Below are 12,110 nucleotides of genomic sequence, written 5' to 3'. Positions count from 1 at the left end.
CCTGTGCAGGTATCCCACATAAGTTCAACAGTAAATATAAGATCCCCAAATGCCTGTTTGGGTGACCATGTCCTCCATCTTAATCCCGTGCAGGGTGTCCCAAACATTTTAAATCTGTTATCACCAAAATGTATAAATTGGATGTTCTTAATAGATACATGTGCATCAAACTGGGAAAACATGGTTTCAGGAAAAGCCCATACCACTCTATCATGTGTGTGCTTTAGTTAATATTTCCTCTTTGTTGATAGATATTCACATTAAAATAATACATATTGAGAGGAATGTGTCCAAACCTTAGTAGGCAGGATGTATGGAGACTATGGGTGGTGAAACCATTTTTCCAGTTTGGGGGCTAAGGATTTAGGGATTTGCTTCTAAAATGTTTAGTTATTGATACTGTTTCTCACCAACATTCATTAAACCAGGTATTTTCATATGTTCTTTTATTCATCCCAAACCTATAGAATGGACATCATTCCCATTTTGTACATGAGAAAACAGTGGCTCAATGAAGTAAACAAATCGCCTAAAATTATGCTTCTGCTTAATAGTTATTAATAATTAATAACTTAACTCTAAATTCTGCAAAGCTCATGCCTTTCAAATCCTGGTAGAGCACATTCAGTGTATTAAGAGCTTAGGGAAGAGAGGAGACTTACATGAAATGTTCCTTGTAGAAGGTAGAGTTTCTGCAGTTAAATTGCTCCTTGGAGCCTATTCTCTGACCAGACATATTCATTGATCACATCAGCTCTTCTGTTTTGTCTCCCTAAGTCCATCCTGAGCAATGGAAAAGTTCTGTTGTTTCCCAGAAGTGCAAAGCATTCTGAAACAGCCACTCTGGCTAGTGAGTAGTCTTAACGAAGGATTGGGAAGAGATTGTTCTAATTTTTCCATACCGCCAATAAAAGGGCATTCTCCAAGATAAGCTTGGGAAATTGGTCTATCACAATACCAGCTATTTTAGCCTTTGTTAGTTTCCTCTTTGGCGTGCATGCGTGTGTGCATGCGTGTGTGCATGCGTGTATGCATGCGTGTGTGCATGCGTGTGTGCATGCGTGTGTGTTGGTGCATGTGCCTGCAGAGGCCAGTGGAGAATGTTGAATATCTTTTTATCACTCTCCACTCGACGACTTCAAGACACGGTTCCTCGCTGAACCAGAAGCTTGCCGTTTTGACCAGGAATCTTGCTGTCTGTGCTCTCTACTGCTGAGTCATAGCATACAAAGTCATCTCCAGCTTTTACTTGGCTGCTAAGGATTTGAATTCAGGTCCTCACGCTTGTACAGCAAACACCCCTGATACCCACTGAGCCATTTCCCCAACCCTCATTTACACAGTTTTTAAAAACTGTCCTGGATGTTTCAAACTTGCTACATTGACTATATCTGACTCTGAGCAGGGGATGAGAAAGGGATGCTAGTAAGTGGTAACATACTACTGCGATGTGAGGGAAAGCTGCCCGTGACGCTGTTTGTTTTAAAATCATGAATTCTCTAGCCTCTGGTGCGTTTGATCACCATCATCATCATCATCATTTTGTTGGGGGTTTTCAAGACAGGGTTTCTTTCTTTTTTTAAATTTTTTTTTTTTTTTTTTTTTTTTTTTTTTTTTTTTTTTTTTGGTTTTTCGAGACAGGGTTTCTTTGTGTAACCCTGGATGTCCTGAAAAATCAGTCGGTAGACCAGACTGGCCTTGAACTCACAGAGATCCACCTGTCTCTGCCCCCGAGTGCTGAGACTAAAGATGTGTACCACCACTGCCCAGCTAATAATAATGAAAATCATTATTTTCAGTTTATGGTTTGCCTTTTTAGAAGTTTGGTCTGGGTCTGAAGTGTATTTATGGTAGTGTGTGTGTGTGTGTGTGTGTGTGTGTGTGTGTGTAACAGAAGTGGAGGAGCAGGTAAGTCTTCCACGTGGAGGAAAGGCTGAGCAGATCTCACCGACCTCTACCTCACAAGCCAAGCAGAGGCGTGAGCATCTCCTGCTGTTTACCATCTTTGTTTTTCATCTCTGAACCGGCCTCATCTGGAAGTGACTCTGCTGGTCTGAACTGGGCTTTGTCTGCCCATGAATTACTTTCCCAAAAGTGAATGTTCTCCGAGGAGTTGCAATCAAACAGCACCGTCCCCAAAGACGGCTTTTCATTTGTGACTTATGCTCTGAAAGTCAGAGTCACATGGAACCCCACGACTGGGGCGTGATAGGCAGTGATTTCCCAGGCTGCCCCTCTTCTTGGTCATTTTAAGCACTGTTCCTGGAGACTCCTCCAGCCAACACATTTCTAAAGCATCCGCTCCTCTGAGTCCCAGACCCTCCCACCCTGGAAGCTTCAAGCTCTTTTAAATATCCCTTTGAGCAGCCAGGCAGGCAGTTAGCTTGCTTTTTTGTTTGGGAGGTTCAACACAGGTCACTTTCTGCCCTTGGAGAATTAAAAAGAAAGAAAATCACAAAACCCATGTAGCAATTATAGGACTTCAGTTTCAATAGGAAAGTGTCCTTTTCTAGTGAAACCATTTTTTATTTTAATTTACATTTAATTTCCTGATCTGTGGTAACTCTAAATACCTGTGACATTTGGCCCCATACAGATCTATTCTAGCAAGAGCTCACCCTATGTAACCCATTTTCTGAATAGTGAGGGTAGCTGATAGAAGAGAAATTTTAGATGTCTCCTGGTTGGTGTGACCAGTCAAACCTTTTCATGACAGAAAAAAAAAGTCTAATTGCCTTTCGAGTTTTTAATTAAAAATCAGATTGATTTTTTTAATCATTGTTTGACCTCTAACTCGTCTTTTCAGTTTTATTTGTTATTTCAAGCGTGAATCTAATGTTTAAAAATGAAGTGGAAAAGTACTGGTTTTCACAGTCGGAGGAAGAAGAGTTTCAGCTTTTGAAATATGTTCTCAAATAGAAATTTCTATTCTTAAACTTTTAGAACAACTTCACATAAAATCTTTCTAACATTGGTCTCAGAGGGGCAAGCATCATTTGTTGGCCATATAACCATCTTTTCAGGGAGCCTTGGGTCAACATTTTATTCAGATGGAGGCCGGGAAAGATGCCTGTCCCTGTGGGGGAAGCAGTGTGCTTTCTTCTTGTTACTTTCAGCCCTCAATTTCCTTTTCCTCTTTCTCTTTCTGGGGTGGGTGTGTGTGTGTGTGTGTGTGTGTGTGTGTGTGTGTGTGTGTGTGTGTGATGCATGTCTGTGCGCACGTGTGTGTCTGTGTGTAGGCTCTACACTGCAGGAGACAGGGAGGAAGGCACCTTCCGCGTACTTTTGTAAACATTTATTTCCCAGAAGAGTCTACTAGCAGAATGAGCCGCATGGACGTTCCTGCTTAATCTGATGCTCTTATACAATTAAAGGATTTGCTGGGCGCTCTGCTGTAATCTTAGCACTGCAGAACTGTGTGCAGACACTGCAGGAAACGGCTCTGTTCCACAGAGCAAGACCACAATGGAGCCCCGTGTGCACTGGTACATGGACAATCAAGTCTTAACAACAAAATTAGCCGAACAACTGGATGCTCTGGAAGCTGAGATCCCCCACACCAGGAGTTATCCTGGGGACTGCCGGAAAGCTCAGCCCTGGTATTGTCTCAGTGTTCCGAGGGGCTGTACAGACAACAACTTCTTCCAGATTAATTGTTCAGGATGTATTACACCTAGTGAAGAGACGACTGGTAAAATGCCGTTGAGTAAATCTCAAAATTACTGTTCAAGTGCTGCCGAGTAATTCTCCACTCTCTCAAAGAATTAATCGCCTCTAATGTTTGCTTCCAGTTACAAGGGCTCTGATTTTACAGGACTTTGTCTAAAATGTATCATTTCTGCAAATTGCCCTTGGTACTTTGAAGGTTTTTAAAAACTGTTTCTTAACAGTGTTTATATTTCCTTTTATTTGTGCGTCCTAGGGAAGAGTGAAGTTTTGTTTTGTTCTGTTCTGTTTTGATTGAAAGAAAAATAACTTCCAAGATGGAAAAAGCAATTTCAGATCCTGGGATAAACCCATTGAACTTCTTAAACCAGATAAAACACATTTCACTGGCAATATACTTTATCATGTCATGGTAGTACAGGACAGTATAAGGTGACAAATGGAATTCCTTCTCAGTCCTGTCTTAAAAGTTTGATTACAAAATGTAGTAAATTGAAAGGGAAACTTAAAATGCATATATGTTTGAAAATACGTGTTGTGCGCAGCTCATTTTAAAGGAGCCAGTGTTAGCTCTGGTAACTTCTGTGGAAGACTGTGTCTTTTAATGTATTTCTTGTAAATAACACTAAGTTTTTAAATACCCAGGATCTAAATGAAATTTTCATAGGAACTAAAAGCTGTGCAAAATTATTAAAAAAAAAAAAAAGAAAGAAAGAAAGAAAACAAAACAGTAAAAAACCAACCCAGCAGCCACAGAGAGGCTTCATGGGTTGCCTACATTCCAGGTTCATAACCTATTACTTGTCCTTGGTCTGCCTGACATTAGCAGAATAAACAAGCTGTTATAGCCTTGGAGGCGACCACCATGGGCTGGGACATAAACTGCATGGCAGTTAAAAAAAAAAAAACTAAAGGAAAATTTTGCTGAATGTGGGCACGGGGTCTTTCCCCAGCTATTGTTTCCTGTGACAAAGGGAACCTGTTTAATCCGGAGGCAAGGAACACTTTCTATACTTTAATCTGTCTTCCTACAAGTAAAAGCAGAGTCAAACTGACAGATGCACACAGATAAAATACAATTTTTAAAAAGTACACAAAACCAAAACTACTGAAGCTTTGTTCTGCCTCCAGTTACACAAGTGTGAAACTTGATAGCGATTAGACATTCCCAGCTTATGTCTAGGATGTAACGTTTCTGAAGTCTTGGATCGGGACGTGAAAAGCTCTGAAAACAAGAGTTTCTGGAAGAAACGATGAACATTGAGCCTCAGTAACGGTGGTACTTCCCTCTACTGCTCGGCTAACTGAGGGCAGGGATGGGAAGGAGGGGGAAGAAGGCAAGACTTATTTCTACTCTAGGGAGATAGAAACCGACGTCCTCTTTAGAGTTTTCCCAGAAAACTCCTTTATTAAGACATATTTAAACCTTTCTATTTTCCATCCTTGAAGGTGGTAAATATGGTTGTCGTTTTATGCGTTTTCATTGTCAGTGAAACAGAGTTCAGACCGGCCGCTGTACGTCATTTGTTGGATGGCTGCCACGGACTAATGCAGACGTCCCACTGGGAGCCCAGAGAAGCGCTGTGCTGTGATTCACCAGATTGTGTTAAATAGTCCAGCTGTTGCGATTTGAGAGATAGTTACCTCGGAAGTGAAATAGAAATGAACTTGGCATTTATGCCTCAAACCATTTTTATACTGTTTGGCAATCAGCTTTTCAGAGGTAGCATTTTATAAAATAACTCTCACCGCTTAAAGGTTTCATTCACTGTAATGTCCAAAATGTCCCACCTTTATATTATCAGTAAGATTAAGCTGGAGCGATATTCAGAATTTGCATGAAATAAGCATTCCCCCCCCCTTCATTTCCTGAGCTTTGATTGTATTCAATTGAGCTCAGAACCGTGTCGATTAGGGGCTCTTTGGGGCATTAGTTAATTTGAATTGCAGCCGAAATGTTAGCTAGAATGTTTTGGAATATAAGTGGGAGGTGGAAAGTTGATTTTGAAAGGAATTGTCATTGAATGCAAACAGTGATGGGCTTTGGGGTGGGGAGCGCAGAGTGCTTCTCTTCTGTCTGAGAAATCACCGAATCCCTTCACCAAGTGCAGCTGTGGGGAAAGCTGTTGGAGGCAGGTTCAGTATGGTTTGGGGTCCAGTCTCTCCTTTCACCGGCATGGGGCAGGGGCTGAAATTCACTTGCCGGAGCCCCTTCTTCTGGCTCTTCTTGAATCCTAGCTTTTCCTTGTTTTTGTCTGAAAACAGCTGTTGAACACATGATCCAGAATGATCCATGGGTAAGGTCTGTTTGAGTGGATCACAGATAACAAGTCTTTGGGAAAAGAAGAGAAATCCTGCAGTTTGGGCCCCAAGACAGCAGATACAGGCTCTGTGCCAGCGGGTGGGTGGAAGCTTCCTTGTTCCCCTGGCCGGTGCATCTGACGGGAGAGATGGACTGATTCACAGTCTTCCTCACTGTCTGTGACTCAGCAATTTTGCTTTACTGATTCTGCTCCTCAAGAGAAAGGCCACCACACTCTTTATGCATATGAATTTTAATTGCTTATTTTTGGTCAGTGTCCTCTGAGGGAGAAAGGACTAATTCGGGCTCAGTTTGAATGTAGAGTTAGCCCATCGTGGAAGGGGAGATGTGGCGGCTGGAGGTTGAGGCAGCTTTTCTCATTGCATCCACAGTTAGGAAGCGGAGGGACGGACAATGAACGCTACAGGTCGGCTCTTTCTCCCTGTTATTTGGTTTAGGATACAAGCCCAGGGAATGGTGGTGCCCACGTTCAGGACACGTCCTCCCGCCTCGATTTACCTAGTCTAAATAATTCCACACTGGCATGCAGCATACTCAGGCCTGTCTCCTGAGTGAGTCTGAAGTGACATCATGGGGATAGAAAGAGAAGATCGCCCTGGGAGGAAGGCTTCTCATCCCCTGAGGTTTGAGCAGCTCTCCAAGGGCCCTAGTGATATCAAACCGGGAAGGTCTACAAACTGCAGCTGGAGCGGGGGGCTTTGCCCCTTGCTGATTTAAAAGCTGCGGGTGGAAACAATGGAAACACACTGGTAAAAGTGTCCACAGTTAGTCTGCGGCACCAACGTTATATTTGGGAAATAGGTCAGTGTTAAGGAATAGGCAGAAAGAGGCAGCTCAGACTCTTGCACTGTCTCTGCTATTCATGAGCAGCCAGCGTGCTCTTAGGCCAGGTTCTCATCCCTGTCCACCTTGCTCTGGGATTCCCAGGCAGTGCCACTGTGCCTAGCTCAGTAATGACAGTCAACCCTGGGGTTCTCAGGCTGGCCAACGAATGACCTCTCAGATGACAATGCAGATAAGCAGCTCGAGGACAGATAAACAGTGACAGAGGCAGTTCCAGAAACAGTCTCAACCCCACAGTACAAGGTTTCTAAGCTCTCGGCTCAATCAGCCTGTGTGTTGCAGCCACAGGATGCTGAGAGCACTTCCTGGAAATGTCTAAGCCCCAGCTGATGAAGACAGCTTTTGCTAGGAGTTGTTAACCATCCTTCGCCTGCAGATACGCAGGGACGCGCAAACACACAGTAGTCCGTTGGAACAGCCAAGGTTGGTATGAACTGGTGGTAGTTGCTCTCTCCAAGTGGCAGAATGAGAGACACACCTTTGCATGCTTCTGGCAGACTGGCTGGCTGACAGCAGGGGCTCACAGGCAAGCTGGTGAAACTGACTGCACTTGACTGCAGACTGAACCTAAACTAAGCTGCAGCTTTACCTCCTGGGAGGTTTGTGTCCAGTTTCTGGTTGGCCGTGAGGGAATTGCGCATGAGATATAACAAGGCAGAAGTGAGGTCGTAACAAACCCTGAGAAGGTTCATGTATAGCAGTCTCTGGGATAGCTTATGTAGGGCATGATGTGCTAACTCGCCTGACTGGCATGTGGCAGTGACCGGCCTGTGGATCCATTCTGCAGCTCCTCCCAGCTTCTCCAGCTTGGCCGCCATCTAGAGCTGATGCATGTGCGGTTCCATGTGATGGGGCTCAGCTCGCCCTGCAGGGCTGGTGCATCGGCCTGGTCGGCCTTTGTCAGACACAGATGCATTTCTAGCTTGTCTTCAAGCTCTACCGGTTACACCTAACTTCATGCATAGAGACAGCAGACTCCCACAGATTACCTGATAGTGTCCCCCGTTGCCTGGGATCTCCTTCCTCTAACAGCGTGCTCTGCTTTTGTGATAAGAAGTCGCCTGGACTGGAACAGGTGCTATCAAGGAAACAGCATCCCAACCGTCTCTAGGACGTAGTAACAGGTGTTTTGAGAAATGTTTCACTGGCCGAGTGGAAGGACAGTACCATCATGGTCTTTGTTCTATCCATTCCTGAGGATCTCCTTCCTTTCACTACTCCCAATGCTATGTGGTAATTACACAGGGTGATGGTCAAGTCATGCCTTTACCATGACCTGACAACTCGAGAACGACTCTCAAGCGTTTAGAAGGAGCTCTTAGTGATAAGCATGGTCTTTGGGTTCAGACTTCCGTGCTTTGTGAGCAGGTCACATAGGCCGCCTTCCCCAAGAGATGGTGTGTTCTGTTTCCATGCACAGAAGAGACCTTCAGCTTTCCTCTCACCAAAGCTTTCACTCTGGATCTTCTCTAGTGTGTTGTTATTTGTTTACACGTGATCTGCACTAGGTGCTGGGGATAGAACCTTAGACAAAATTAGGCAGCCCCTGCCCCATATGTTATCAGAGAGACAGACAAGAAATATCTAGCTGTGGTAAGTTCCAAAAGGGAGAAGCACTATGAGAGTAGCTCAGAAGAGCTGACCTGCAAGAGGTCAGGGCAGCAGGGATCGGTGCTGACCGGTAGAACAGTGAGCAGACGCTAAGCAGTGGCTCCCCATCATGCATCAGGCGGGCCTGCTGTTTCCTTACTCATGGCTCTCTGGGGTGAAAAAGTCATATCCTGGAATTGGCCGGGAGGACCAGAATAGTCTTGAGAGCATCAGAGCTGCTGGACTTCCTCCAGGCAAGTCCTGCAGCCCAGAATCAACCCAGGGCAGGTGCTGACCGTGACTTCTGAGAGGACTGGGGGTGGGGGAGGGCACAGCCTGACACCTCCGTTCCCACAAGGCAATGTCACCTGCCTGGCATGAAAAACAACAGCTTCTTGCATCAGAAGGGAGGCACCTTCCGGGGAACAGGAAACTGCTTCTAAAAGTCTGTAAAGAACGTCTGGAGACCCACATTCTCCTCATTAGAGAAGTTTCCCATCACACTGTTGGAGCTTATTCCTTGAGCTCTCCCTTCAGCCCTTTTCTCCGCCCACCTCCTCCTGAGGTCGGGACTCCCTCCTGGGTGGTAATGGCTGTGGCGGGCACAGCTGGCTGCCACTCTCATCTGCCCATCACTGAGCCAGGGTGATCCCCAACCCTCTCCAGGCAGCTCTTCACAGCTAAGCTGCAAACAGCTGTGCTGGGGGCAAGAGGGAGTGGGGGACGGGCTTAATTCTTTCTAGCTGAGCCAGGGTGGTAGGCAGGGCAGGACTGGCGTGGGCAGTGTTTGGGAATGCACAGTGGAGCCAGGGCTGCGTATTTCCTGAGAGGAGTGTGCGATTAAGCAGGTAGGTGCATTTGGCTTTGTACTACTTCCGTACTTAATTGCCTTGACTTTTCCTGCCTTCTCTTTTCTGGCCTTCTGCTCCTATTATGTAATCTAATAGCTGCTTCATTTTTTTTTTTTATGGCTTGCATCTCAAAGACTACATGCTATGCATGTTGGTTAGACTTAGGAGGTTTTTTTGTTGTTGTTATTTTCCTGAATCCAGGAATCTGAAAGTCAAATGTTTTCTCTGCTTAGTACGTTTTCTATTTAACTCTCTCCTCTTATAGGCCTCCCAGTAAAGGTGGATACAGGAGACAAGGTGTGGGCAGTGAGAAGCAAGCTGAGCCAGTTGTAGTTTTAGATCCTGTTTCCACACATGAACCCCAAACCAAAGACCAGGCTGCTGATAAAGACCCAACTCAGTACAAGGAGGAAGGAGGTGAAGTACAGCCAGAAGACAAGGAGGACAGCCATGGGAAAGCGGGAGAGACGGACAGTTCCAGCTGCTGATCTGAAGCCAGAGGCCGGCGTGTTTGCGAGCCCTTGTCCATGGACACGTGGCTCATTTGGGTGTACTGTCAAGGACGGTTGGACACTTCCCTTGTTCTGGCCACACACTTCTTTGCTGGTATCACTTGTAAGTAGCAAGTATAAACGTAAGTAAGCTGTTTAGCAAGATGCATTTTCTGGGTAGTTTTTTTAATATATCTTTATGGGGTAAGGGTTCTTTCTGGTTTCTATGTCGAGTGTGACTTCTTCGAGAAGGTGGCGGGAAACTCGGGTGTTGATGTCTTTGTTGGGAATTATGTGCACTACTAACTCTTCTAATGTATCCATGATGCAATTCAAGGCGGCTGCCAGAAACTGGGTAGACAGAGGCCACCAAACTTAACCGTGATCTTTAAAGGCTCCCTTTAATCCAATCCTTCTGCGTGCAGCCCCTAGCACCAGGGAGACGGAGGCAGGAGGATTGCTTGAGCCTGGACTTCAGTTTGGGTCACACTGCAAGACTCCATCTAAAGAGTCTTTATTCTCCGCCTAAAGGCTCCCTAAAGGAGCCTCTTTGGGGTGCTGCTCTTTGGATGGGGAGACTGAAGCAGCCTGGAAGTCAGTGGGTCCAGTAGCATCTCTGTTTTGTAGAGTGCTATAGTGATATTTTGTTTATGGTCTAACGAAGTTTGCCTGACGATCAGAGAAGCAAAGCAGCCAAGCTACTAGAGAACTCTTAACCTCTATTGAACAGAGCCAGTTCCTGTCTCATCCCGCCTTATATTCCTCTCTAGTGCTGGGATTAAAGGCGTGCACCACCACCACAGCCTGGCCTCTGTGGCTAACTAGTGTGTCTGCTGGGATTAAAGGTGTGTGTCAGCACCGCCCAGCCTGTGTAGCTGACTAGTATGGCTAGCTTTGCCCTCTGATCTTCAGGAAAACTTTGTTAGATCATAAACATAATATCACTATAGGGTGCGCTGAGAACATCCAGGGGAGAGCTCCAGAGGTGGCAGCTAGCTTTCAAGGTCTCTTAGCTCCCAGTTGATCACAGTTAACTACTTTAAACATGTGAAAAAACATGCCCCTGTGTCCAAGGCTTGCCAGGGATTTCGGTGTTCCGGCTGCTGAACAGAGCAATGAAACGAAAGCCCGAACCTTGAGTGTAAAAGAAATACCCTGGCAAACCACATACTCCTGTGTTTCCCACACGTTCACGTGGCACAGGCACTGTACTTCACTCCGGATCTCACGCACAGGGAAGATGAGTGACAAGCACACTTCTTTCTTGCTTCACTGCCGTTCTGTATTACATGGGTCTGTTTTGTTTTGTTTTTTAGAGGAAATTAAGTGGTAGTTTCTAAAAATACAATGTTTCATACTACCACGAGGAATAAATAGAGATGTAATCAGGGATTTAAAAAAAAAAACAACTTATGCAGGTTTTCAAGTCGATTGTTTCAAAATTGGTGTTTATTTAAAATAAGTGGTAATGTACTTGAATGCACTTTTTATGATAATGATTCATTCAGTGATGGTAATTTTACTATTAAAGAAAGCGGAAGGCTTAGTTTTGTTAGCATGACTCAGCATGTAGTTGTCAGGTGCTTAGCACCTAAGGGCAAAAGAAAATGATAGTAACAATCAGTAGTTGTGTCCTATTGTGTTTCTGCAAGTGTGCTGCTAGCATAGGCTTGAGGCAGTGGGGAGGCAGGAGAGAACACTTCCTCAATTTGGAGACAATTCTCTTTCTGTAGGTTCATTAGGTTTTACTGTTTCCGTGTTCCTCCAGTGCTGATTTTATCGCTCCCTGTCAGTTTACTTATGGGGAATTAAAACGTGATTTTTTTTTCCAACTGTGTGTTTCCATAACTGACTGATATGCTCACTGCAAGTGGATTCATTTGTTCAGATGGGTTCCACTGTGCTGTGAACTCTCCTCAACACAACACATTAAAAGAGACACACAACAGTTTCTCATTAAGGGTGAGTTGTGGTTATTGACATCTTGAAGTTCTTCAGCCTAGAGGGGCACTTCATAGAACTCTGCTTGTGTGCTGGGCAAACTTCCAGCTTCCAGCCTACCTGCCCAGCCACAGACTAACACAGTCCTGCACCGTTTGGTTTAAGTGTGATGTGATCGAGTAACATCAGGAATCTTCATGAGCCGGCTCGCTTTGAGCAGCTCACTTCCATGTTTTCTGAGTCTACCACCAGGTTGTTGCTGTGTATTTCACACACATCTGGCAATATGGGAGTAGGCACACCAACTTTCTATATTATTTCATCGCAAGTATCAACAGAATTAACACAGTTTAAAAGCAACCTCACGTCCAGCACAAGTTAACCATGAGGTGAGATGCGCTGGCT

The 12,110-nt window shown here is 44.9% G+C and overlaps 1 protein-coding gene across 3 annotated transcripts in view; it reads left to right on the top strand.

The window, feature by feature from the left end:
• The window catches only part of Shtn1 (shootin 1), a 103,241-nt gene extending 91,517 nt beyond the window's left edge, over nt 1-11,724 (top strand). For 2 of the 3 annotated variants that reach the window (XM_038334070.1, XM_038334064.1), the window contains exon 17: nt 9,539-11,724. In XM_038334070.1, the coding sequence (XP_038189998.1) occupies nt 9,539-9,761 (223 nt within the window). In that variant the 3' untranslated portion in view covers nt 9,762-11,724. The remainder of the gene's footprint in view (nt 1-9,538) is intronic. The other variant, XM_038334076.1, reaches the window with a different exon arrangement.
• Nucleotides 11,725-12,110: the final 386 nt, after the last annotated feature.

This window comes from Arvicola amphibius, chromosome 1, assembly GCF_903992535.2.
Source record: "Arvicola amphibius chromosome 1, mArvAmp1.2, whole genome shotgun sequence".
In the NCBI taxonomy this organism is placed as follows: domain Eukaryota; kingdom Metazoa; phylum Chordata; class Mammalia; order Rodentia; family Cricetidae; genus Arvicola; species Arvicola amphibius.
This window is presented reverse-complemented; position numbering and strand designations above follow the sequence as displayed.